General features: G+C 54.0%; 3 protein-coding genes across 6 annotated transcripts in view; all 3 read right to left on the bottom strand.

The window, feature by feature from the left end:
• Positions 1-2112: 2112 nt before the first annotated feature.
• Positions 2113-10939, bottom strand: LOC135307991 (cytochrome b-c1 complex subunit 1, mitochondrial). The gene is made up of 13 exons (XM_064432686.1): positions 10809-10939; positions 10309-10449; positions 9770-9856; positions 8692-8821; positions 7733-7931; positions 7080-7159; positions 6817-6932; positions 6272-6415; positions 5366-5526; positions 4315-4400; positions 3780-3868; positions 3148-3223; positions 2113-2332 (listed from the first exon to the last, which is right to left on the bottom strand). Exons 1-13 carry the CDS (start codon positions 10878-10880, stop codon positions 2268-2270), a joined length of 1446 nt encoding a protein of 481 aa, XP_064288756.1. The 5' UTR covers positions 10881-10939; the 3' UTR covers positions 2113-2267.
• Positions 10940-13599: 2660 nt separating this feature from the next.
• Positions 13600-20643, bottom strand: SLC26A6 (solute carrier family 26 member 6). 2 transcript variants are annotated; one of them, XM_064432683.1, is made up of 21 exons: positions 20469-20643; positions 19928-19982; positions 18949-19106; positions 18504-18643; positions 18297-18407; positions 17855-18027; positions 17613-17777; positions 17333-17485; positions 17050-17132; positions 16810-16957; positions 16590-16703; positions 16408-16485; positions 16181-16276; positions 15952-16058; positions 15795-15864; positions 15545-15637; positions 15338-15442; positions 14639-14815; positions 14461-14515; positions 14057-14178; positions 13600-13828 (listed from the first exon to the last, which is right to left on the bottom strand). In XM_064432683.1, the coding sequence occupies exons 3-21, from the start codon at positions 19074-19076 to the stop codon at positions 13805-13807; spliced, it is 2142 nt and encodes a 713-aa protein (XP_064288753.1). In that variant the 5' UTR covers positions 19077-19106; positions 19928-19982; positions 20469-20643; the 3' UTR covers positions 13600-13804. The 2 variants fall into 2 exon arrangements, with proteins under 2 accessions (XP_064288753.1, XP_064288755.1); XM_064432685.1 differs by lacking the exon at positions 19928-19982.
• A 1327-nt stretch (positions 20644-21970) lies between these two features.
• The window catches only part of CELSR3 (cadherin EGF LAG seven-pass G-type receptor 3), a 31223-nt gene continuing 28271 nt past the window's right edge, over positions 21971-24922 (bottom strand). For all 3 annotated transcript variants that reach the window (XM_064432680.1, XM_064432682.1, XM_064432681.1), the window contains one exon: positions 21971-24263. In XM_064432680.1, the coding sequence (XP_064288750.1) occupies positions 24236-24263 (28 nt within the window). In that variant the 3' untranslated portion in view covers positions 21971-24235. The remainder of the gene's footprint in view (positions 24264-24922) is intronic.

Raw genomic sequence — 24922 nt, 5'->3', positions numbered from 1 at the left:
TAAACTGGTCAAAGAGCCCCACTGAACAATACTGCATTGTCCATGGAGCCAGGAAACAGATTTATTAGGTCACCCAGGCCATCTCCAGTTACACTGAACTTGGGATGCTTCTAGGGATGGTTCCAACTCCATCCTCTGGCACTGTCCTTCACTGGGCAGCGGAAACTGCAGGAGGGAAGGGGAGGGGAGGGGGAGAGGTCCAGCAAAAGATCTCTTTTTCAAGGTTCAGGAAAAGCTGAGATAAGACACTTTGTCATGCCAGACATTTCCCAGTTTGGACTCCCCTGGACTGAGGCTACTCTGGTGGAGGAACAGAAATACCCCCATACAGCTCCAACAGCAAGAGACCTGCCAACGAGATTAGAGCTTCAGTTCCTCCAGCATCAAAGCATTTGGCTGCCAAATGCTTAATGACTCTGCACCAATTCCAGGTTACACTTCCCAAGCCCCTGATAAGGCTCAGAGCATGGTGTCTTTGCCAAGCAGGAACACTTGACTCCTGAATAGGCTTCCCTTCCCCACCTTTTACATCCCCAATTGTTGTTTACCAAGGAAAAAAAATAATATGGCAAGCCTCTCAATCTTTGGAGCTGGTGAGACGTTCATGTTTCTGGAGGCATGGGCTGCCACAGCACACAAACACAACAGGCACTACAAGGCACAGTGCCACCACAACTGCAGCCTGAAAGTGCCAACATCCTGGGCACAGCTCAGCCTTAACTCTTAACAGGCACCCAACAGTCCTCTGCATCCAGTGCCTCTCAGCAGGGCATGGCTCCTTGTCCAATCAGCCCAGATACTCACAGTTCTACATGGAAAAAGCATCTACAAAATCCAGTTAAGGCTGCATAAGCCAGGCAGCCTAGCAGAGCTGCAGCCTTTGGTCAGGAGTTGGTCCTTGCAGAAGTGCTGGGAGCAAGGCTCAGCACAACTAGCTGCTTTTCCAGAAAAACAGAGCAACTTGGAAAGCATCCGTTGCTGAGGGGTTTGAATGTGTTCCTAGAATAAACTAGTGCAGAAGAGCCTGAGGAATTAATTACTCAAGGAAAACATACATTCCCAAAGACATACCTCCAAAGAAGAAAACTTGTAGGAAATGCTAAGCAAGGATCTCTTTCCTTGTATTTCTCACCAACTGCATAACACTTTGGGAAATTAACCAAGAGGGGAAAATATATAGCAAGGGAAGATAAAAGAGGATTACAGTCTGATTGCAGTCACAAAATCAAGACAGAACCATTTACTGATTCCACAGGGCTGAAGGCATAAGTGAGCTTGTTTAGTTGTTCAGCCCTCAGTGCACTTGTAACAAGCCAGAGCTTGTGACAATAGTTAAACCCAAATTGCATCAAGAGCATTTAACAGTTTCAAACTTGCCTTGTATATGCAATGGGCTCAGACACACTGACTCTCTGATCAAGAATCCAGATTCAGCACAAATGATTTAGTACACGGGATTAGTCTCAAGTGTAATGACTAACTCTGAGAAACTTTCACACTATTTTTAATCTCCCTTGTCAGGGCAGAACCTGGAAATTAAATGAGAACCTCAGAGACATGTATCCCAAAGAGAAAAATCAAACAGGAATACCTTGCAGCTTCCAAGGGTAGTTGTGAAAGGCTAGTGCCACCTGGTGGGAAACTCTTCTCCATCCCCCTTGCTCAGCTTTCTGTTCCATGTTCCAACTTCCCAGAGGCAAGACAACGGAGCAACAACCAGTTTGACACCAAGAAGGCACGGCTGGGTAGCTCTTCCAACTACTCAGACCTAGAGATTATCTTATGGGTATAGGCCAGTAGGAAGCTTCTCAGTTATTGCCTAGCTGAGCCTGACTGCATGGAGAGTAAAAGAAGAATGTGTAGTCCAACACCACCACTAGACAATAATCTCTGCTCATTACTGAGCTGGTTTACAGATATCAAGAAAGCTTAAGATGAGAGGTAACACATCTCCATCTAGAAACATATGGGTTGTTGTAACACAGCCCCTCTGGACAGATGTTTGCCTATCAACAACTCCAGCTCCTCACATCCTATCTCCCCAGCTTGGCAATTTTAACAATGTCTACACACACCACGCAGGAAGAACAGTTGACCACCAGCAGAACCAACTCCACATGGGATGTATTTATTTTTATACATTTAACACAGAGAAGACAGCTGCTTTGAATGGCCTCAGCTTGCCCGTGGTGCCCAAGACAGTCAGTGCCAGAGGGAACCTGTCACAGTCCACAGCTCCATTATCTCCAATCTGCAGGCACCACATCCTAGAGCCGGACCCAGTACATGGCACTGCGGATGCGGTTGTAATCCAAGAGCTGCTCAATGGGACCTGAGTGAACAGGAGTCAAGTTACTTTGAGACATAGTTAAAAATCCCTGCACAGTTTCTTATGGTCTTCGAAGCAGATGGTGGCAGAGCAGCCTGTGCTTGCAATCCACGGCAGCTCTGCACAAAACCAGGCACACTGCAGCTCAAAGCTGCATCAGGAAAACTTGCAGATACCAGCTCCTGACAGAATAAGGTGTTTTCTCACACTGCCCCACAATGCTCAGTACAGCTCCCACACAGGTATCAAATACAGGGAAGTCATTTCACCATTTCAACTTCCTGCTCAAAGACTGTCTCCCTTTACCAACCTGTTCCACTTTGAAGGCCAGAGGAAACAGCTGCAAGGAGGAGGGGAATTCTCAACACACAGGAAGGAGGCAGCAGAGCTGAGCTGCTTAGGCAGGTTTTCCGAAAGGAATTTGTCCTTGGCCAGACAGACATGCCAGAGCAGCACAGGAGAATCAGGTCTCTTCACTTCCCTTACATAAACCACCCTGACCCCAGGGTAAGGACACCTGGCAGACGTGCTGGGCCCGCACCCAGCTACAGGACTCCCAGTCTTAGTCACAGCTCCACAGCAGGCAGAGGTGGGAGGACAGCCAGCAGCTCGCTGCCACTGCAGCTGCATCACCTGCAAGTCTGATCTCGTGGCAAATGTGCCTTGGCACACCTCATGTGCAGGAGGGTATCAGTGGAGAACCAGAGGGGCTTAACGAGTCAGGACAGACACATGAGGACTGCCTGCAAATCACTTCCACTCAGCTCTCAGCCCTGCCTTGTCTTTTAAGTGTGTACTGATTGTCACCTACTACTCACCAACTGCTGCAATAGCCGGGCATTTGTCATAGATGTATTTACTGCACACATCTCTCACCATTCTTGCATCAACGGCCTAACAAAGATCAAACAAGCAATTAATGACTCTTCCAGCAGATCTACACTTCTCAAAGTTGCAACTAACTGTTGCCATTACATATCAAGATCATTAAAAGATACAATCAGACCCTTGGGGCCATCTGCACCAACTGCCCAGCTCTGCCTGCAAGGATGGCTAACATTCCTACACAGTGCATTCTCCTGTGGGTACAGAAGACAAGGCCAAAATCAGAAGTCTTCTAAGGAACAGAGTGGCTGCAGAAATTCCACAAATTAGGTGTGGGACACCACTAGGAAAACTGTTACAGGAAGTTCAGGTTGTGCTGCTTAACACAATGATATGCCCTCTTTTTGGGATGGACTGACTCCAGTCACAGGGACACAGGATACACTGTGTCTAAGCCAGAGATTCTGACAGTTACATCAGAGCCAGCAGGATAACCACTGGACTGACTCCAGCAGTCTGATTAATGGGTAAGCAAGCCACATGTTACTGCAGCAGACTAAGCCCAGACAACGCTGACAGCAACCATGCTCAGGTATTATCCCAGCCAAAACAAATGGATACCTACAGAAATCCTGGCATCCCACTCCTCCAGAGGGATACGGCGTCCGTAGTGCAAGAGATTGCTTCCAATATTCTCACACACTCGTGTGGTACCTGGATGTTGAAGATATTGCATGGTCAGTGCACCAAGCAGCCTTCCAGAACTGCACAGCCTGATCATCAGCCAAAGCACAGAGCAGAAACTCAAAGCATTAGACCCTCTGCTAACAAAGCACACTCTTAATTCCCACTCTATACAGCTCCAGCAGGAGCTACATGTTACACAGATTTCTTTACTTGTCTCCAAAATGTTAGAGCCAAGGCAGACCAGTTTGAGGGTCTCACTTCTTAGTCACCAGCACTAAGTTACTCCTGGGAGCACAGAAGGCTGGGGTCAGAGGCTTTGACAACATGGAGGAGCGTGGAGCAGGAAAAGGAAGTTTTGCCCAGTGCCTGCCAGCAGAACTGCAATCTTTAGCACAGGTCCTGCTCCCCAGGAGAACCTCAAGCAGAAACCCTCTGAAAGCTGCACAGTGGTCAATCCATAAACCAGAACATACCATCCAGCTGAGCCACCATGGCTTTTCGGAGATAGTTCTTGGCTCTTGTCACTTCTGACTCCGTGGTACTAGTGCACAAACGCATCCTGGAGAAGACATGGAAGACAACAAAAGCTCTTAAAGATGTTTGTCTGCTCAGACAGAAAGTGAATTCCTCCCTTTCCCCAGCCTCCTCAAAAATAAGCTGTTATCAACACCGCTTGTCTTGCAGGCTGACATTCATCCTGGATCTCCACAGAGCAGCAGGAGGCAGGATCTCCAGCACACAGGCAGGGCATTCAGGCAGCAGGATACATGCTGAGTTACACTCCGAGGCTCAGCAGCCCTGGGGCTGGCTCTGGCTTGCCCAGCAGCACGTGCTGTGCACTGCCCTATCACAGGAGAGGGAAGGCGTGTCAGCCATTCCCATGCATGGCAAGCTGCTATGGAAACTGATACTGGAAGAACAAGACAGCTCCACGGTGTGTCTGGACTCCAGCTGCTACATCCCTTCTTCTCCTGCCAATGGGCCACGTCTCTGGGGCAAGGGCTCACTCCACCTGCTCCACACAGAAGGGCTTGCAGCTCAGATGTAGCCTTGAAGTGGTTCATGGACACAATAAGATGGACAGCCAGAAGGCTCCCAAACATTGGCATGATTCCAGCAGCAGGTCATTCATCAGCCACAAGACAAGAGCCCGAGCAGCAGGAACTCTGCCTGCTTTGCTCAGGCTTAACAAGACAATGGAGATAAGTCTCTTGGGCACCTAGGAAAGCCTTGTCTAAGGAATGATCTCACTTGTATATAAAAAGCCCCAAAGCCTCAGTGCTAATACTTGAAAGCATGAACAAAAGACCAGAGGAGCCCTAAGGGACTGAAACAGCTCCTCAAAAGCCACATTCTTAGAGATTTACAGAAACCACTTACAGGATCACTTAACCAGAATGCAAGTTACCAAGAAGTTCATAAAGAGACACCGCTCTCTGTGAACTTAATACCCTGCCCCAGCAGCTCAGTCTCCTACAAGAGGCTCACATCTTGAACAGCAACGTGTGCCAAAGTTGTACTTACCACTCTCCCTGAGCACAAAACATCATATCATCTACGGACAGAGGATCAGAAACAAAATGGAAACCGAAGAGGCCGGTGTCAGAGTAGGAGGTGTTGAATGGCTCGAAGCTGTGGCAGAGATTATGCTCCACAGCAAGCGTAGCCAGCTTGCTGGACTGATTCTGTAAATAAGGAGATGCTGTCAGCCATTTCATTTTCAGCTTCCTCACAGCTCAAATTCTTTCCCACTGAGCTGTTTTCACAAAGACCATAGACAAGACAGAGCGGAACACTTTACTGAAGGAGAGCTTAATTTAGAGCTTTCATGTGGTCAACAGATGAGAACCACTGCTGGAAAAGCCACAGACAATGGCCTAGGAGTCCATCCAGCAGAACCATTTCCTTTCCCAGCTGCAGATGAAAAGCTGGTATGCACACCACCACAGGAGTGGGAAAAAATGAGAAGGACAAGGTCTCCCAGCAGCAGGGGTTAGCACAGATATACAGACCAGACAGATTTCAGACAATAATGGATGCAATACTGAGGTTTTAAACAAGTTCCATTTGCTCTGCAGTGGGAAGACAAGCTTACATCATGAGACTGTAGAGTATTCTGTCCTGCTTCCACCACCACCCCCACCGAGTGGTTAGTTGTGAGGGTGGGAATAAGCTGCTGTGAATTCACCAGCTACATTTCTTCCACAAAAGGTTCAGTTCATTTGCCAGCATCACCTCTCAAGAACTGTCCTGGATTAGCCTCAATTACACTTTTATTCTACTTTCCAGGCTCCTAACCCCTTCACAGCTGGAAGCTAACCACAACAGCCTCTCCCAAAGCATATCCACCATAATAAAAAAGCACATTCTCCATAATACTTCACATGAAAAGGCTCCAGGCTCTCCCTGTTGCTCTCCCAAGGCTCTTACCTTCCCACCTCCAAAGGTGCGGTCGTAGCGCCCTATGATAGCGTTAGCCACGTTGAGGACCACGTTGTCTGGATCAGCCCATCCTGGCCCCTCCACAGCAAGAGCAATATGGGCAAGGGGCAGAGCATCATCTCTGGCACGGATCTGGAAAATCAGAGTGGGGGAGAACTGCATCAACACTGTGATCTGTCTGCAGCCTGCTGCGATGCCAGGCTGACAAACTGGGGCACTTGATGCTATTCCAGTGAAATGAAAGAATCCCAGGCAGAACTGAACACAAACCAGCTGTTGTGATGTGAGTTTTGCAGCAGACAGTATGAGCACCAGCCTCACACTCGTAATGGGTTTGGGTCCCATCTAAAACCCAACACGTGGCAATAATCCCCAAGAAGAGAACATGGGAGCACTACCAAGATGGTGCATCATCAGCTTCTCCGACACACATGAACAGACTTTTCCACTGAGAAGCAGCTGTAATTGGTTTCACATTCATTCCACAGTTGGGCAACAGCTGCTCATTTTGATGTGGACCAAAACAAATTTACCTCACTCCCTGTGAAGCGACAGCGCTTGAGGACAGGCACAGTATCCCCCTTGGATGTAAAAGGTGCCCCAGTGAAGTGCTGCTTAGCTGCATCTACCAGTTCTCTGTGGGAAATACCTGGCAATAATAAAGAGAGAGATCTCCAGTCTTAAAACAGACTAATTTAACAAAATTATCTGATTTTACATTAGTGATGTGAGACAAGTCTGATCACATGCTTGAAAATACCGAGGCTCCCCAGGATTACAAGGATCTAGAACTTACCTCCAGCAGCTGCCAGGACCATACGGGGTGCCTTGAAGTGAGTATCAATATATGAAGTCAGATCTCCTCGAGTCAGCCTCCTAGAAAGAACACAGAGACCCAGAATGTCAGCATCTCCAACTCTAGAGGAAGCAAGAGAGGCTTAGAAGAAGCAAGTTCACAGTGCAGCGACAGCAGTGATTGTCTTTGCTGCAGGGTAACAGTGCTTTTTAGAAGCAACATTGCACTGTGTACTGTGTTTGTCCTGAGCTCTACTTCTAGAACATAAAGATTAGGAACCAGCAGCCAAGATGGAGAGTTAAAGACAGACTTCAATACAGACTGGAGAGTACTGAATCCAGTCACTGAGCTAACACAAGGTCAGTGCTTCAGTCAGCACCCCTAGCTCTCTAATTTTTCTAACTGAGAAGTATGGGAGAAGGTTTGACCTGTCCCTTCCAGCCCCAGGAAGGACTTGCATGGGGTGGTTCTAAGGAATGCATGCAGCATTACACTTTCAGCAGTGCCAATGGGGAAAACAGGGCACAAGGAGAAGCCCATGGGCTCAGATCACCTCCATGTACACACTGCACTCATCACACCCAGGAAGCAGCAGTCATGCACCCCATGGACTGCACCCCTAGGCCGTGCACCACATCCAGCCTGCTGCTCACTTGATGTTCTCTGTGGTCCCTTCAACGGTGTGGGCCAGCGAAGTCCCCTGGTAAGCAGTGGCATGAAGGTAATCAAAGGTGACATGTGCCAGGTTGCTGTCCATCTCCTTCAACTCCTGAAGGATGACACCACGCTCCTTCTCCATCTGAGAATCCTCCAGTGCACAGTTCTGCACAAGGTCACTCAGAAGCTCTACAGCTGCAACACAATTCCTATGTTAGCACCCCACTGCCTGACTGCTACCCAGTGCTGCTGAAAGGAGACACACAGGAGTGAGCAAAAACCATGCTGGGGGAGGGCATGCAACATAACAGAGCTGAGTGCTACCCATTCCCAAAGCATCTGGGAGGAACAAACAACACTGGTTTAGCAAGAAGTCTCCAAATCAGTTTGCCAAGCACGCCCACCAGTAGAGTGCAGGCTTATATCTGCAGAAGATGAAGTATGTCAGAAGTAGGTTCTCTTCCAGATACATAATGAATCCTCACAGAGAGTTTGTGATGCCTACAGCACACCCCAGGTCTACAGTAAGGCCCCTACTCAAATCACTGCCTCTGCCCAAAACTGACCCAGAGAAGGCAGCACATGGCAGCACAGAGCACGAGGAGCACCTGCAAGAGCTGCACCAAGGACTCCTCCCACAGCAGCTGTCACTGACCTCAGCTGCTCAGCTCCATGAAACAACCACAAACCAGTGAATCCCTCCCATCTCCCCTGCTGGCAATGCAGTGCAGCCTGACATAACTGGAACTCTTGGTTTAGGGACACATGCACACACAGTCTTGAAGCACCACATCACTGCACTGCTCTCTCCAACTACCAACCAGAACCTCCAATTTATTGCTCAGCTTCAACTTCAGTCCCTGGTCTGCTGATACAAAAGATGCTTGGGGGTGAGAAACAGAAGCCCATGCACTTATTTAACTTCCCAGCCAGACTCTGCCCCTGGCCATCCTACCTTTGGGCATGTCCTTGGACAAGGCTTTGATGTAGAAGGCGGTTTGCTCGCGGGAGGTGTACCCGCTCAGGTGAGCTCCCAGACTCTCCACCTCCTTCTCAAAGGCTGAGCCAGGACGCTTCTTTGTGCCCTAAAGGAAACCAGATATACTCAGTTATGGAATGAACAAACTTCCCTTTAGGTCAGGATTAAAACAATGAAAATAACAATAAAGACTGTCATGTGATTCATAAAAGCCAAGGGCAGGTGCACAAGATAGAAGATTTAATACTTTGTTTATTTCCTCTAGATAAAGGATGGCTGAGGTGTATTTTGAAAGACCAACACAAACTGTCAATAAAGCTTGTGTTTATTGAAACACGATAAAGGTGCCTGAAAAAATAAAGGCTGTCATCACCACTAACCAACACAAACTCAGCAGGGAAGGAGACAGCAGTGTTTGAACAGCACATCACGGGAAGTAAACTAACAACAAGCCCAAACCAAAAATAAGTATGTTTCTAGCTATCCAAGCAATGACATACAGAAGACAAATAGATGCAGAAGACTATTTCTAATACAGGGCCCATCTCTTAAAGAGCTAGCTAGATGCTGTAGTTGCCTATAAAGGCACAGGCTGAACTTGAGCCAGCAAGTCCCAGGCTTAGATGTCTTCTGCCCTGTTCAGCAGACACCTGCATAATTTAAAAAGCAAGAATTCTTTGCTGGACCAGTAAGAAAAGCAAAATAAAATAAATGGCAACAGGAAATGCTGCTTTGAACTGTCTGTGCTAACCTGAGGAAAGGTGTTTCATCACACAGTGCTCTATGTGTGCCACACTTTTTTCCTTTAAGAGGACAAATAGTAAATAAGAGTTATTTTTAATTCAAGCATGCTTGCAAGTTGCTGCACGTTCAAGCAATAAGCACCACATAGGTCAGATGCCTTTTCAGACTCATTTTTATACTGTGTGTGAAGATTCTAGGACTCAGATGACCCGATTTACACCCTCCTTCCACAGGCACAGCCTCCAAACGAGAGGCCAATGCATGGACAGAATATCAGGGCAGCTGTGTGCAGGCCCAGCACACCCCTCACCTTCAGGGCCATGTGCTCCACAAAGAAGGCAGCCCCGTTGCTCTGCGGCTCCTCGTAGCGGCTCCCAGCCTCGATCCACAGACCCACCTGGCAGCAAAACCACGAGCACCAGCATCAGAGAAAACAGCCAGCAGCCTAACCACACAAACAACAGCAGGGACAAGAAGTCTGGCCCACAGATATTATGCTACAAGAACCAAAATAAGGATAAACTAGCAACTGTTCCTTGTACATATTTTGGTTTTTTCCCTCTCAGCTTCACCACATCTGGTTTTGCCAGAGAGATAACTTTTACTGCTCATTTATTGCACATACAAAAACTCTAAGGCTGAGCAAATTTGTAGAGCACGAAAACTTGTCTAAAGACAATACAACACCAGTCTGGCCCTCCTGCTGCTATATTAATCCCACCTGTCCACAAAGAGAAGCAGTGGGGTCTCTGTCAAAAGCACTGGTTCAGACAGAGGTCTGTCCCGTTGGAAGACCAGCCTAGGCAAGACGGACTGTTTCCAATGAGCCCTGAGTTATGTTAAATTTACCGTGCAGGTTGGCTGACTGGACTCCTCTGAGGCTACACGGAGGCCGTTCTCCAGGGTGGTGACCTGGGTCTCAGGGATATTCTGGAGTGTCTGGGCATAGGTGGCAGCACCTCGCTTCCTCGTCAAAGTCAGTAAAGCTGCCTGTAAAAACAAAGGCTGTCATCGCTGCTAACAGACTGTTCCCCTGGGCAGGGTTTGAAGAGGGGGGAAACGCCACGGCAAAAGCCGCACGAACCGCTCGCACCCCAGCAGCGGGGCAGAGAGCGGGCAGCGGCTCGGTGGCAAGCCCCGCACTGGGTGACAGCGACAGCCGCCGCTGCTCCCCGCCTGTGCCCGGGCTCCCACAGCCGCCGCCGCCGCCCGGCCCGCATCGCCCGCCGCGTCCCCGTGACCTTCCCGCCCGGGCACAGGCGGGGCCCGGCCGCCACTGCGCACTGCGGGCCGCCCGCGGCCCGGCCGGGCTGGTCCCCGCGCTGCCCCCGCGGGGCGCGGTGACTCACGGAGGGGCGCGGGCCCCACAGCAGCGCCCGCCCGGCCGCGCTGCCCGCCCGGCACACGGAGCGCGCCGCCATCTTCTTCTTCCGCAGACCGACGGCCCGAGCGCAGCGCGCCTGCGCGGGGGCGGGGCCGGGGCGGGGCCGGGGCGGCGGCGCTGAGCGCGCGCAGAGCGGGCGGGCAGGCGGCCACGCCCCCTGGCGGCGGGAGGGCGCCCCCTGGCGGCGGGAGGGCGCGGCGTGGATGGGGACACCGGGAATGGGATCACGGGAATGGGGTCACAGGAATTGGGATCACGGGGATGGGGGTCATGGGGATGGGGGTCACGGGGATGGGGTCATAGGAATGGGGATCCTGGGGATGGGGGTCATGGGGATGGGGATCCTAGGGATGGAATCACGGGAATGGGGTAACGGGAATTGGGATCACGGGAATTGGGATCACGAGAATGGGGTCAAGGGAATTGGGATCACGGGGATGGGGTCACGGGAATTGGGATCACGGGAATTGGGGATCACGGGGATGGGGTCACGGGAATGGGGTCACGGGGATGGGGTCACAAGGGATGGGGTCACGGGAATGGGGTCACAGGAATTGGGATCACGGGGATGGGGGTCATGGGGATGGGGGTCACGGGGATGGGGGTCACGGGGATGGGGTCATAGGAATGGGGATCCTGGGGATGGGGGTCATGGGGGATGGGGTCACGGGAATGGGGGTCATGGGGATGGGGATCCTGGGGATGGAATCACGGGAATGGGGTAACGGGAATTGGGATCCTGGGAATGGGGGTCACAGGGGATGGGATCAGGGGGATGGGGTCACGGGAATGGGGTCACGGGCATGGGGTCACGGGAATGGGGGTCTCAGGAATGGGGATCCCGAGGATGGGGGTCATAGGAATGGGGGTCCTGGAAATGGGGATCCTGGGCCATGTGGGTGCCGTGGTGTGGAAGAGGTTTTACAGCAACTTCTGTGAGCCATTGAGAAGTTTGATGAGAGGATCCGTCTTAACTCCTGAAAGAATTTTCTACCAAGGCCGTTGACATAGAAACCAAAAAAGAAAGCAGGATAAATGAGAGAAACCTGCAACTGAATATTCCAATAAGCACTTTGTTTGTCTTTCCTGACCAATAAGTGTAACTTAGGAGTTCTGTAAGAATGTATAAAAAGCATGCATGCCATAATAAAACCAGGTTGGAAGCCTTCTGAAAATGGAGTGTTGCTTTGTGTTGTGACCATCCCAGCTATGACACCGTGGAATGAGCATTCCAGGAATAGGGATCCAAGAGAATGGATGTCCCAAAATGGGCATCCTGGGCATTCTCACAGGGAGGAATGACAGCACAGGAGTGTACAGTGTTTTTTTGGTTCTTATGCAGCAGTTAAAACAGCAGCAGGGCTAACACCTTAAAAATCAAAATTAACACAAGTCCTCCAAGGAGTAATTCCTGCAAAAAACAAAGAGTTCCTTTTGTATTCAAAGGCCTGGAACATTTAGCTTTGGAAAAACAATTCATTTACAAATGTAACTGCAGGAGGGAGCCACCATTCTTATAATTACCAGTATAACCTTTAGTGGGGTTCCATACTTGTGATGCACATTTCAGTCTCATTTCGTAAGAAAAGAGGCATTGTTGAGGGGCTTTGGTGAAAAACATCTTAAATGTGCTCGGAATAGAATTAGAATCCAAAGGAGCAAGTTTTTCAGGAAAATCTGAGATATTGCCTGTGATGAGATCCCTTCTAAAGGGTTCACTCGAGGGACTCAGCGCTCTATCCATTGCAGATGAGTCAGAGCAGAAAAAGAATCTTTTTTAATGGTCCTTTGGGAAGACAGTGCTTGCGGAGAATTTGGTACTTTCTGGTCTATTGCTTACATTCCAAGAAAGACTATTAAATACTGAAACGACCTATGGAAGGTGAAGTGGTTGTAAATGGGAAAGTCCAGTGCATGGCAGTCTCAGAAAGGAGCCCATCAAAGCTCTCACACAAGTTGTGAGCTGGCAGCGTATACCAGCTTTTATCAGACCACAGCAAACTGCAGATCACAAAAAATGGCCATTAGGTCAGATACAGAATGAAGCAATATGCATCAGCATCAACACTGGTAAGTGGTATAACAAATGACAATATTCTTACTGACATTATCAGAAATTTTCAATGAGTCTATGAAAATTACAAACTAGGCAAAAAAAAAAAAGGGGGGGGGGAACTGATGACTACTGTGGTATAGTGTTTCCTAATGGGGATTTTCAAAGTGTAAAGACTGTATCATCCTTTAATCTGAAGGAAGGTATTAAAATGACAATACAGAAGTGGCATCAAATGCTAGAAAATTTAGGCAGCATTCTTAGAAATGCCACAGATACACTGAGGAAATGGTTACACTGCAATGCAGCACTGTACTGCAGCAGGTGCTGGTGGCTCCCCAGTCAGGCAGGGAGGGTTCTGTGACCCTTCTGAGGATGGGGATTGCTGCCCATACTGTTACCCAGGGCAGGTCATGGCCAGAAGTGGCAGAAAAGAGCCAGAGGGAGGTTGCTGGGGAGCCCACCTGCAGGGAGACCATTCCCAGCAGCACCAGCGTGCAGTGGGCTGGTCTGGCCCAAAAGTACCATTATTGAGGAAAGGGCACTGAAACCAGCCCTGGGGAACACCATGGAGCTTTATTCATGATGCCAGCCCGCCGCTGGGAGCAGGAACCCTTTGGTCCCTCCAGCACCCCCCAAGCCAGGCCTGGCCTGGTGGGGCAGGCCCGTGCCGGGGCAGCATGGAGGCAGCAGACAGCCCCTCGGTGTGACAGCCAGCAGCAGCTCCGTCCTCAGCAGCCCCACCACTGCAGGGCCCACGGCCAGGGCAGGGCCCCAGCGCCCACAGTCCGGAGGGGATGGTGGGGTCAGGGCATCTGGGGCCCAGGGTGGGCGAGTTGGTGCCATCAGGGTGGCAAAGCCTTCCTTGCCCGCCCGTCTCCTGGGGGAGATGTCTTCCTCTTGAGGGGCTACATTCTGGTGCTGTGCTCCACCTGAGGGGGCAGATTGGGAGGGGTTGGTGTGGCTGCCCTCTGCATCACCATGCTGGGGACAGCAAGGCCGCGTGCTCAGCAAGAAGGGGACTCAGAAAGGATGGGTGCTCAGGAAGGATGGGAGCTCAGCCAGGCCGGGTGCTCAGCAAGAAGGGGGCTCAGGAAGGCCGGGTGCTCAGCAAAAGGGAGCTCAGGAAGGATGGGCGCTCAGCAAGGCCGGGTGCTCACCGGGGCCTGGTGCCGCTCCCTGCTGATGTGCAGCACGGCATCGTGCACCGAGGGGAAGAAGGAGTGCTTGGTGATGGTTGAACTGAAGAAGTTGCCTCGCTCCAGCTGGGCCAGGACAGATACTGTGTGGAGGGATAAGTATCTAAAGTGATGGCACCTAGCTGAGCCCCCGCCACCCGCCCGGAGCAGCCTCCTCCCGCCTCCTGTGTTGTGGGGGACACCAGGGTCACCACCAGGGACCCAGCTTCGAGGCTCAGACTGGATCCGTGGGACAACCTGCAGCACCCATCCCCTGGGGAAACCCTGGGGGTGGGAGCACATGGGGGGACCCCCAGGCTATCAGCTGGGTGCCAAAGGGTTGGCCATGCCTGGCCAGGGCTCATGACTCTGCAGATCCCCCTCACCCGGGCAGCAGGCAATGAAGACATCCACTTCTATCTCACGGAAATCCCTGAAGATCTGCAAATGGGAAATAACATTTTACCCAGGAAGAGGAATGGGCAGCAGCCATCAGGACACCCCAGAGGGCCCCAGAGACACCATCAGCGAGGCTGCTGTCCTGCCTGCTCCCCAGCCCCTTACATTCTTCAGGATCTTGATGGAGACGGTGTCCACGAAGCTGACGGGGCTGAAGTCCAAGATGACAGCGTAGAAGCTGGGCTGGGGCAGCCCCAGGCTGCGCAGGGTGGGCTCTGAGGGTTCACTGCTCTGTCCCGCGTTCAACTCAATCACTGCCAGGCCTGGACCGTCCTCTGCATTCTGGGGAAGGGAAGGAGACCCGGTGTCACTGCTCCAGGCATGACAGCATCCTGGCCGTGGCAGTGCTCCCCAGGGCTCACCTTGAGGCTCTTTGGCTGTATGAGGGCACAGGCAGTGGGTGGCCCCAGGAGTGGGTGCCCCTCTCACATCTTCACCAACTTTTGGGCTCTTTTCAGATGTGTCTAAACCTACCCCTCTCCCCAGCACTGCTCTGCAGAGCCAGACTCATTAGCTGGCGCCATGCCAGACTTTGCCCTTGCTCTTAATTCTGATTAACTTGCAAAAGGTTAATGACTTGGCAGCTCCAACACATAATCATTAACAGCCCAGCTTTCCTACCAGCCTTGGGTGGTGTGACCCAGCTCAGTCCCAGTGTCCTCCTCACCCATTCCCTAAACTGAACTGGGAACCGTGTGGGCCACCAAGCCCCACCAGTGCACTGACAGAAGCATCAGAGCCAGGGAGGGAAGAGGTGCAGGATGTCACTGGAGGGGTGGTCCCCAACATCAAGGAAACACACACCTTTTTCCTCTTTGCCTTTTCCTTCTCCAGTTTCTTCTGCTGTTTCTTCAGCTTCTTGAGGGCCTTCTTCTTCTTCTCAATCAGGCGGTCCACATCAATGCCGCTCTGCAAAGCAGCGTGGCCCTGTGTCCCCAGCTGCCCCAACACCACCCTGCTGCTGGCAGGCAGCAGACATGGGAAGCACCCTGAGGCTGGTGGCTCTCCTACCTTTTTCTTCAGGGCCTCGGCGTACAGCTCCACGTTGGCAAAATAGATGGTGGAGGAAGAGCGGAATATCTTCACACCAGGGACCTCCTGTGCCTGGGGGCAGATGTGGAGGGTGCTACCCCAGGGCCACCTGTTCCCCTCCCCTTCCCCCCACCAAAAAGCCCCCAGCCCCTTTTCCCAGTGAGCACTGGAGATGCTTTGAACTGCCCCCCACTGCAGGCAGCTCTTCCCCCGCTGCTGGTGCTGTTACCATCTCGTATTCCACCACATCCCTGTAGACGTCGGTGTCGGAGATGCGCCCCAGGATGGAGTAGTGGGGGCTGCAGGGAGCAGAGCAAGGGGCTGAGGTCACCAGAGGCTCCTCCGGCCCTTGGGATGTGGCACCAAGGCAGCCCTGGGGTACTCACAGCTGGGTACGGAAGATGACCGTGAGCAGCCCAAATGCCACCGAGGCCGCCAGGCCGATGTCCAAGTTCAGCAGGAGGGTGGCTATGAATGTCACAACCCAGACCAGCTGGAGAGGGGACACATTCAGCTGCAGCACAGCCTCTCCACTGGCACCCACAAGCCTCGGGGAGGGTGGAGAAATCCTCCCCAGGAACAAGAGCACAGCCCCAGGGCTGGCCAGCACCTTACCAGGTCCACCTTGTTGGACTTCCAGAGAGTGCAGAGGTCCTTGAACTGCTTGAACATGCCCTTGAGGTTGGCAATGATGATGGCAGATAAGATGGCCTAGGAGACAAATCTCTGCAGTTATGAGGAAGCTGAGGGCAAATCTCGTTGCTGTTCCCCTACCACATCACCATGCCATGGGACAGGCACAGGTGAGGGATGTGACACTGAGACTGTGGGACTGGATGTACCTTGGGCAGGTCCCGGAAGAGCTCTCCAATCTTCAGGATGGTCACCAGGATGACCAGGGATGCAATGACACCAGCTACCTGTGCAGAGGGCGAGCAGGAGGTGAGGGGTGAGCCCCCACTGCTGGCTGTGCTTCCTGCCCCCGCTTCAGCCCCGAGAGGGAGGCAGCACTGCCCAGACCCACCTGGCTGTTGCCCCCTGTGCTCTCCTGTACCAGGCTCCTCGACATGGAGCAGCTGATGGCAAAACACTGGAAGAAGCCTCCTAGGAAGTTGCAGAGGCCCAGTGCAATCAGCTCCTGCAGGGACAGAGCAGTGGCACGGGAGCACCATGCTTTCATCTGGCGCAAGAAGGGAAAGATTAGCTTTCACCCAGGGTGGGGGCCCTGTGCCTCAGAGCATCACCTGGTTGCTGTCCACTTTGTAGCCATGTTTCAGGGCAAAGATTTTGCCCAGGGAGATGCAGATGGCATAGCCTACCACAGCAATGGCAAAGGCATTGCCTGCCACCTGCCCAAAGTAGCTCATGTTAGGCGCCACAGGTGGCTTCAACCTACATTGAAGAGAGAGATGGGGCTCAAACAGGGGTGCTGTGGGCAGCAGGGTGCCCTGGCACAGACCCCTGCACCCTCAGGCCCTGCTCACCCGCTGGGGATGTTGCCCACCACAGAGATGCCAAACTTGTCTTTCAGGTTGACCCCATAGGAGATGCCAGTGGAAACGATGATCTGGGGGAGAATGACTGGAGTGAGGCAGGGTCTTCCTGCACAGGGACTGTGGTGGAGGAAGAGGAGGAGGGCACAACACATGCCCTGGAGCTGCACTTGGCAAGGAGCCCAATGCCACTGCTCCCCACCCTGAAGGGGACAGGGATACACCAGGGATTCCTGGCTGTATCCCCACAGGAGGCCGGGGCAGCTCTGGGTACCGTGATAAGCTCGATGGGGATGGGCATGGGCAATTTGGCAGCAAACTTGTGGTTGAGCTCCTTCACTATCAAGATGGCCACCATGGCAATGATGGCAGTCACCAGGGTGCCCACATTGGTGTCTGGCAGCTTCTTGCAGAGATCAATGATGGTCTAGAGAACACAGGAGGAGGGAATGTGCTCAGGAAAGCAGATGCCCCCCCAGCAGGTTTTTGGAGGCCTCTATGTGCCCCACAGGTGAGCACCAAGGGTCCTTTGGTGCCAGCAAGCCCCCACTCACCACAAACAGTGAGAGTGGCCCTGAGCTCTCGCCTTGGGAGACTCCAAAAACATTTTTAAGCTGGGAGACGAGGACGTGCACAGAGGCAGCAGTGGTGTAGCCACGCACCAGCGGGTCTGAGAGGTAGGTGACCACAAATCCAAACTGCAGGAGGCCCAGGGCCACCTGGAAGAAGAGATGGCAGAAATGACCCCAGGTTACGGTCTCCTGTTCTCTGCTAGACCAGGCTGGGGCCACCTTACCTGGAAGATACCTGTCAGGACAGTGATGGTGGCCACCAGCTCCACCCTGGCAGCGTCGCGCTGCTCCTCATTGACCGTTGCATTGCTGCCATTGACCGACTCCAGGAAGTTCTCGCTGGGCAGCAGGGACTCTGTCAAGCTCCCAATCATGACAGAGATGACAGCAAAGGGACCTGAGAACAGGTACAGTGTGGGCAGGGAGCCCAGTGAGGGCACCAGGACCTCTCTGAGAGGACCGCTTAAGGGGTCAGCTCCTCTCTCCTTAGGCCAGGCTCAAAGCACACACACTGTACTTTGGCTCTGGCTTGGCCAACCCCCTTCTTGGTGCAGCAAGGTAAAGGCAAGCAAGGTTCCCCCAGATGCTGATGTGGTAATGCAGTGCCATGGACATCCTTGCTCCCTCCCCACCATTGCTGCGCAAGCACATGGTCCCTCAGCTCACCCACGGAGTTGTGCCTTGATGTTCCAAAGAAGAAGTAGAGGAAGACGGGGTAAAAGGAGGAGTAGAGACCCGTGACTGGTGGTAGTCCCGCCAGCAGCGCGTAGGCAAGCCCTGGAAGGTGGAGAAGGGAGACATGTCACCAATGGCCAACCCATGACCACCCCACCTGTGGGGGGCCCCCGGCAGCCTGGGCATGGCATCACTCACCCTGGGGCAGGTGCATGATGCCCACACTGAAGCCCGAAACGATGTCCCCCACGAGCCAGTCCTTGACGGGGTAGCGGGGCAGCCAGCGCAGGAAGGGCAGGAAGCGGAACAGCAGGGCCTTGGCAGCAGAGCCCGAGCATCTGGTGGGGACGGAGCAGGAGCTGAACTTGAGCCCGAGTGCAGGGGGCTTGGGGACATCAGTGAGGGTGGATGAGACCCCATGGGAAGCAATGGGATCTGTGGGACCATCAGCTCCATCCACTAGAGTCTGGTGTCCCTCCAGGCAGGAGGACAGATGGGGACATGGATGTCTGGGTGTAGGGAAATGAACCCCCAGGTCTGCAGTTCCCAGTGGTGGTGGGGCTGGGGTGCAGAATGGAGCAAGGTGGGGCCCACTTTGTGTGGGGCAAGGTGCAGGCACGTCCCACTGGCCACATGGTCTTACCTGGTCTTGCGGAGACAGCCGCGCAGAGAGGGCTTGGTGGGAGGTTTCCTCTGTGCCACCTCCTCCAGCTCAGCCTCACTCAGCACCTCGCGGGGCCCTCGGTGGCTCAGGGCCATCTCTGCTGCCATGCCCACCTGGCTCTCCGGAATGCCAGTCCACTGCAAGGACACAGGGACAGCTCAGCTGCATTCCCACGGCCAGGGGCAGCCAGCAGCCCACCTACCCTGCAGCCCCTCCTCCAGCTCCCCTTGCCCACGGAGCCGGGTGGGCAGGAATGGCCCTGAGGATAGGCACCAGCCGAGTTTTGGGAGTCCTGCAGCAGCAGCACTGTCTCAAAATGGAGAGCAGCAGGCAGTCAGGAGGCGGGCAGGAAGGCTTTGGCAGTCAGTGCTGGCCCTCCTGCCCCAGAGCAGCCCCATCCACCCCACTGAAGTGCACGGGTGGGGTCTGCCAGCAGTGCTGCCTCGGGGGCTCCCTCTCCACCTGCCCACGCAGGACCCACCTCGGTGCCAACCACCTTCCCCTCCGTGCACTGCAGCAAGGCAGGGCAGTGGGCCAGCACAGCTGCTGAGCAGAGCCCCATCCATCCCACAGCCCCATCTGCAGACTTTGTGCTTTACACATGAGGGAAGCAGGAATGTGAAACCCCGGCAAATGTCACGGCTCACCATCCCTCCAGCAGTGCCCTCCCTTGACCCCTGCAGCGCAGAGCGGGATGAGCCTGTGAGCAGAGGAGCCGGGCTGGGCTGAGGTCTCACCCTTCACATGGTGGGTCTGAGGAATCCCCGCACAAATCTACAGCTTGTCCCTGCTCAGAGATCACTCTGAGAGCTGCACCATCAGGCCAGGCCCATCCAGCTGGTGCCCTGCTCAGTCTTAAGGTGCTCATCCACTTGCAGCTGGACCCACAATCCCGTCCCTGAGTGCCTGGGGCTGTGCCAGCCTGAGTCCCTGTGTTACCCCCATCCTACCCTCCTACCTGCTGTGCTCAACTTGGTCAGGAGCCACCAGTCAGGTGCGTGCTCAGCTTCCTCCTATTTATTAAAACCAGCCAGTGATCTTTGAGACATTGTTCCCTGCCTCCTGCCCTTCCTCCTGCCCTGCCGAGAAGCTGCCCCTCTTCCCAGCCCCATGGATGCACAGCACCCACGGTGCCACCTTGGTGCCCTGGTGTGCTGGGTTCCCCAGCTGTGGCAGCGCTGTTACCACTGTCCCCAGAGCCATCCCATTCTGGGGACTGTCTACTTCAGTCCCAGCTCCTGGTCTCCAGCTACATCCAGGATGCTGCCATGCCTGACCACCCATGTCACGTGCAAGGCAGGGGGCTTCTTGCCACTGGGCTCAACCAGGTGCCAACCTCCTGCCAAGAGCTGCCTCCCCAGAGCACTGCTGTGCCCCCATGACTCCCATGGATGTCCGCTCCCCAACCCATGTCCTGGAGCAGTTGTGACCAGGACAAGAAGGGTTACCCACAGCCTCTGGTCATGGCACCCCGGTATTTTCCCCAGACCCTTGCTTACCTGCTGGGAACAGGTGTGCTATGCTCTGTGGACTCCCCTGGTCTCACACAATTCGAACAGACCCAGCTGTTATCTTGTTCCAAAGGTCCCCCGCGGGCGCTATAGTCCCACTGAACCATCACACCTCCCTGGGCTCTATCACAACCCAGAGCTGGTTGCAGGGAATTTCTGAGTCACGTTTGGCCCAGGCCCCATGGGACACGGCAGCGGAAATCCAGGCTCAGATTTCTGCCTGGTAGCAAGGTGTGGTGCGAAGGCAGTGGGCAGGGCCAGGCATCAGAGAATCCTGGGTCCCCTGGATGGTGGGATGGGGCTGAGAGGCAGCAGGAGCAGTGACATCCAGGACCACAATCTCCAGAGTTGGAGCAATTTGTCTCCATCCCTGGTGTCTTGTGGGGCCAGCCTGTGCCACCTTAGTTCTCTCTGTGGTGAGCCATGTCCTACAGCTTTCAGTGAAACTGAGCCTCTTCCCTCAACCCATCCCTGGCCCTCCCTGTCCACCCTCATGCCCATCAGTTGTCAGGTAAAGGAATGGTCAACACAGGCACCCACACATGACTGCTGCCTCCTGTTTATCCGCTCCCCATCATTTATTCACCCCCCCAGCACGGAATGAGAGGCCATCACAGGGCTCCTGCTCTGAAGCAGATAACACCCCATGTCATTTATTGCCTCTTTATCACTGCTCCCTGTCCCCGCCCATGCCATTCCTTCCCTCACTGCAGCCTCCAGCCCCCCACGTGCACCCCAGAATGGTGACCCTGCCTGTGTCCCCTCCACTCCAGTCCCCCCAACAGCTCTCCCTGGCCCTCACCCCCCAGCCAGCCTCTGGAAGGGCTGCAGGACAGCAGCACAGCTCCTGGCACTGCCAGCACAACTCCTCAAGGCTGCCCTGAACTCACTCCCAGCAGCTCAGGTGACAGCCCGTAAGGGACAAAGGGATGACAATTGATGGTGACCCTTGCTCAGGGCGCTGTGGATCAATGCTGCCCTTTGCTCACCTGCTATTTCCTCTTCGACAAGGGGAGGACACAGGGCAGCAGGATCACGCTCAGCCTTCTCTCCCCACACTTCCTTCTCCTTGCTGGCAGCCAGCTTGACCCTGCTGAAGTCACGCAGCCTTTGGAAAATGATCTTCTTCCCTTAGCCTGGTCAGGCTGGGGGTGCTGGCAGCTGCCAGGCACGAGCTGAGCCAGGCAGAGCTCACCACAGCCACTGACTGTGGCATGGCAGCTCTGCCAGGCAGGCCTGGAGCCACTGCACAGCACAGCAGGCAATGCCACCTCTGGGGGACAGCCTGGACACAGCCCAGTTCAGTCACCTCACCTGAAGTGCCCATCCCCATGTCACCTTGCCTCAGGCCACAGTGACTCCCAGGCAGCCTGGAACTGGCTGTGAGCTCCTGCCCAAGCCCCCTCCCAACACCATCTTGAGCCCAGGTGCTGCATCCAGAGCCCCAGCCACGAATCCCCAGCAGAGGGAGAGACAGCACAGAGCCCAGCACCATTTTATAGACTTTTATTTCCAAATCTGGCGCTTCCATTGTACACTTTTACACAGCCAAAAGGGGGGTGTGGGCATCTCCCCACTCCCTGCCAACAGAGTCAGGAGGCAGAGAGAGGAAAAAAAACCCAACCAAATCCCCCAAAGGAAAAAATCCAAACTCAAGGAGGATGCTCCCCAGAGCCCAGGTCACAGCACTACAATCAGGGACCAAGCTGCAGACTGGTCTGCAAGAAGCAGATTTCTGCTTCTTGACTGGCCCAGCTCCACAGGGATGGCCACCAGCTCTGCAGGGATGGCCACCATCTCTGCTGCTCTCTTCTTTTTGGCACTTGACACTTGCTCTCCATTTGGCAGCAGCATAAAGAGCCCTGTGCCCAACTTGGCAGGAACGTGGGCCCTACAGTGCAGCAGGGACAGGATCCCAGGACTCTGGTGCTGGCACTGCACAGCCGGAGAGAAACTTGTAAACGAGCTTGTTTCCAAAGGCAAAGATGGGCAGCATGGAGGAGCCTGGCTGTCCCAGCACGTGGGGCCAGCAGGCTTTCCCTCTGCACGCTGGTCCCAAATGGCATGTAAACATGTCAGCAGGCCTCTCTCCCCTCATCCCTGGGAAAAGGATGACAGTGAGCCTGCCTCATCAGGGCTGTGCTGGGGACCCAGGGCACCCCCAGTCACCAGCCCTTCTGTTCCCTCCATACTCTCCCCACTGACTCGGGGAGGCAGCCAAGAGGCCCTGGCCTCCCTAGAGGCATGAGGACGGCAGCACGAGTCCTCTCCTGTAAACATGTCAGGCTGGGCTACAGTAAGATGCCATGGCAGTGTGGTAGTAAGGCAGTAAAGAGCACATGGCCATGCAGCCCCAAGAGCACCTGGGGGGTGATAAAGGGAATATGTTGGCCCTGCTGAGCCTAATGCCCTGGCCTGAGGCTGAGGTAGGCACAGAGGAGTGCCGTCTCACAGCACAGCCAGGGGTCAGGCCCCAGGCTGAGCAGACACCATCTGGGCAGCCTGAATTTCCAGAGAGGGCAAAGTGCTGTTTATCTCCATCTCCCAAAATTCAGGCCACTGAGCTAGAGTCCTTTGCTACTCAGGGGAGAGCAGGTGTACACAGAGCCCCCAGGGAACCAGCTAGATACAACTTTTATGGGCAATGCTGGACCCTAAAACTGGAGCCACATCATGCTCCTGTGGATGTTAGTCCTCTGCAGAGTGAGGACTGGCTCTGGGAAAAGCCAAGCCTGCTGCTAAGCAGGGCAAGGGTCATCCAGCTCCTTTACCAGACCCACAAACCAACAGAAGTTTGTCCTCTAACATGCAGGTTAAAGAGCACAACACCCAGTGGGTAAAAACACAGTGCTCACTTGCTGAGCGGAGGAAAGCAGCACTGATGAGAGTGGGACCATGCTGGTACAGGACAGGACTGCACAGCAGGGCTTGTCTCCTTCCCAGCAGGTTCTAGTGCTGAGTTTGCTGCCCCATTCACAGGTGCTCTCGCTGGCACACAGCCCCAGCTCACACACAGCCCCAAGGAGTGGTCCCACGACAGGACAGAGGGAGGCCTGGCTGCAGGGGCTGAGGGACACCAGGCAGGAGGAGACAGAGTCTGGAGCTGCACAGTGGGAGGGCAGGGGGGGCAACAGGGCCAGCTGCCCTGCAGGGGGAATGGGACAAAGAAGTGCCAGCAAAGCCTTAAGGACTGCCTGGCACTGTTCCTCCAGTCCACTGGGATTGTGGTTCTAGTAGCCCCAGGGAAACTGGCAAGGGGCTGTTGGTGAAACAAATGCTCCAGGTCCTGGGAACAGACCATCCGTAAAAATAACCATAAAATTTCTCTTTTCTCTGATTACAAAGATACAAAAGGATAGAAAACCCTCCCTGCCCCCATGTCCTAGGCTCCATTTTTGTCCCCCTGCCACTGCCCACCCTTCACACACACACAGGCACACCCCACACACAAACAGCTCACAGAGAAAGAGCCTGGGCCCAGGGCATTGGAGATGCCACCCTCATCCTGTACTACCTGTCACACTGGGCAGGTGACAGAGAGCATGGTGGCAGCTGAGAGCCTGGAGGCTCCTGGCAGTGGGTGGTGTGGGCTGCTGGCCCCTGAGCCCACAGGGCAGGGGAAAGCAGGGTTGGTTTTGGGCCTCTTGACAGCTATCAGTTCTGGCCCCTGCTCCATGGGGATACCAAACCTCAGCTGGCAGTGCCTGGTGAAGAGCTCTGCTTCTTCCATCTCTCTCGTGATCAGTTTCTGCTCCTCAGGAATGCCCATCGTTTCTCATTATTCTTCTCAGAGGAAAGAAAAACAGTGTTAAGCCATGGCATCTCTCCTGGGCTCCAGCACCCTTTCCTCACTACACCAGACGGGGACAGGGCAGAAAACCTCTCCTGTGTCAGGGCAGGAACAACTGTCTCTGAGTCCCTGAGATAGGGAAGAGGGAAGGAGGGATGGGGTGGGAGCAGTACCAGCAGGGAGCAGAGCTAGAGGGAAAAAGTGACATACTGGAACAGCATGCCTGGGGAGAAATGTGGCTGGGGAAGGCAGGGCAGGGCTTCCCTGGGACTTGGGCTCCCTCCTCCAGCCAGCCTGGCCCTTGCATACATCTGTTGGGATTTAGAGCCAGCAGTGACCAAGGGATCAGCCAGGCCAGCCTAGCTGCACAGAGCATCTTCCCTGAGTACCCACAGGCCACAAGCAAGGGCCATCATCTCTTGGGCAGAGCGGACAGACTCACATACACAGAGCCTTCTGCTTGAGCTGCACTACAAGCATCTGGAGCTGTCACACCTGAGGCTTCTCCCTGCCCAGACACTATTCAGGAGCAGGAGACACCTGCCACTCACCCAGGGAGCTCACCCTTAGACAGCCCTCTCCCTCCAAACTAAACACCTTCGGGAAGAAGCCAGGCAGGTGGACAATGCACAAGATCAGCTGAACAAGACCC

This window comes from Passer domesticus, chromosome 9, assembly GCF_036417665.1.
Source record: "Passer domesticus isolate bPasDom1 chromosome 9, bPasDom1.hap1, whole genome shotgun sequence".
Classification (NCBI taxonomy): domain Eukaryota; kingdom Metazoa; phylum Chordata; class Aves; order Passeriformes; family Passeridae; genus Passer; species Passer domesticus.
The sequence above is the reverse complement of the archived record's forward strand: the minus strand, read 5'-3'. Positions and strand labels throughout refer to the sequence as shown.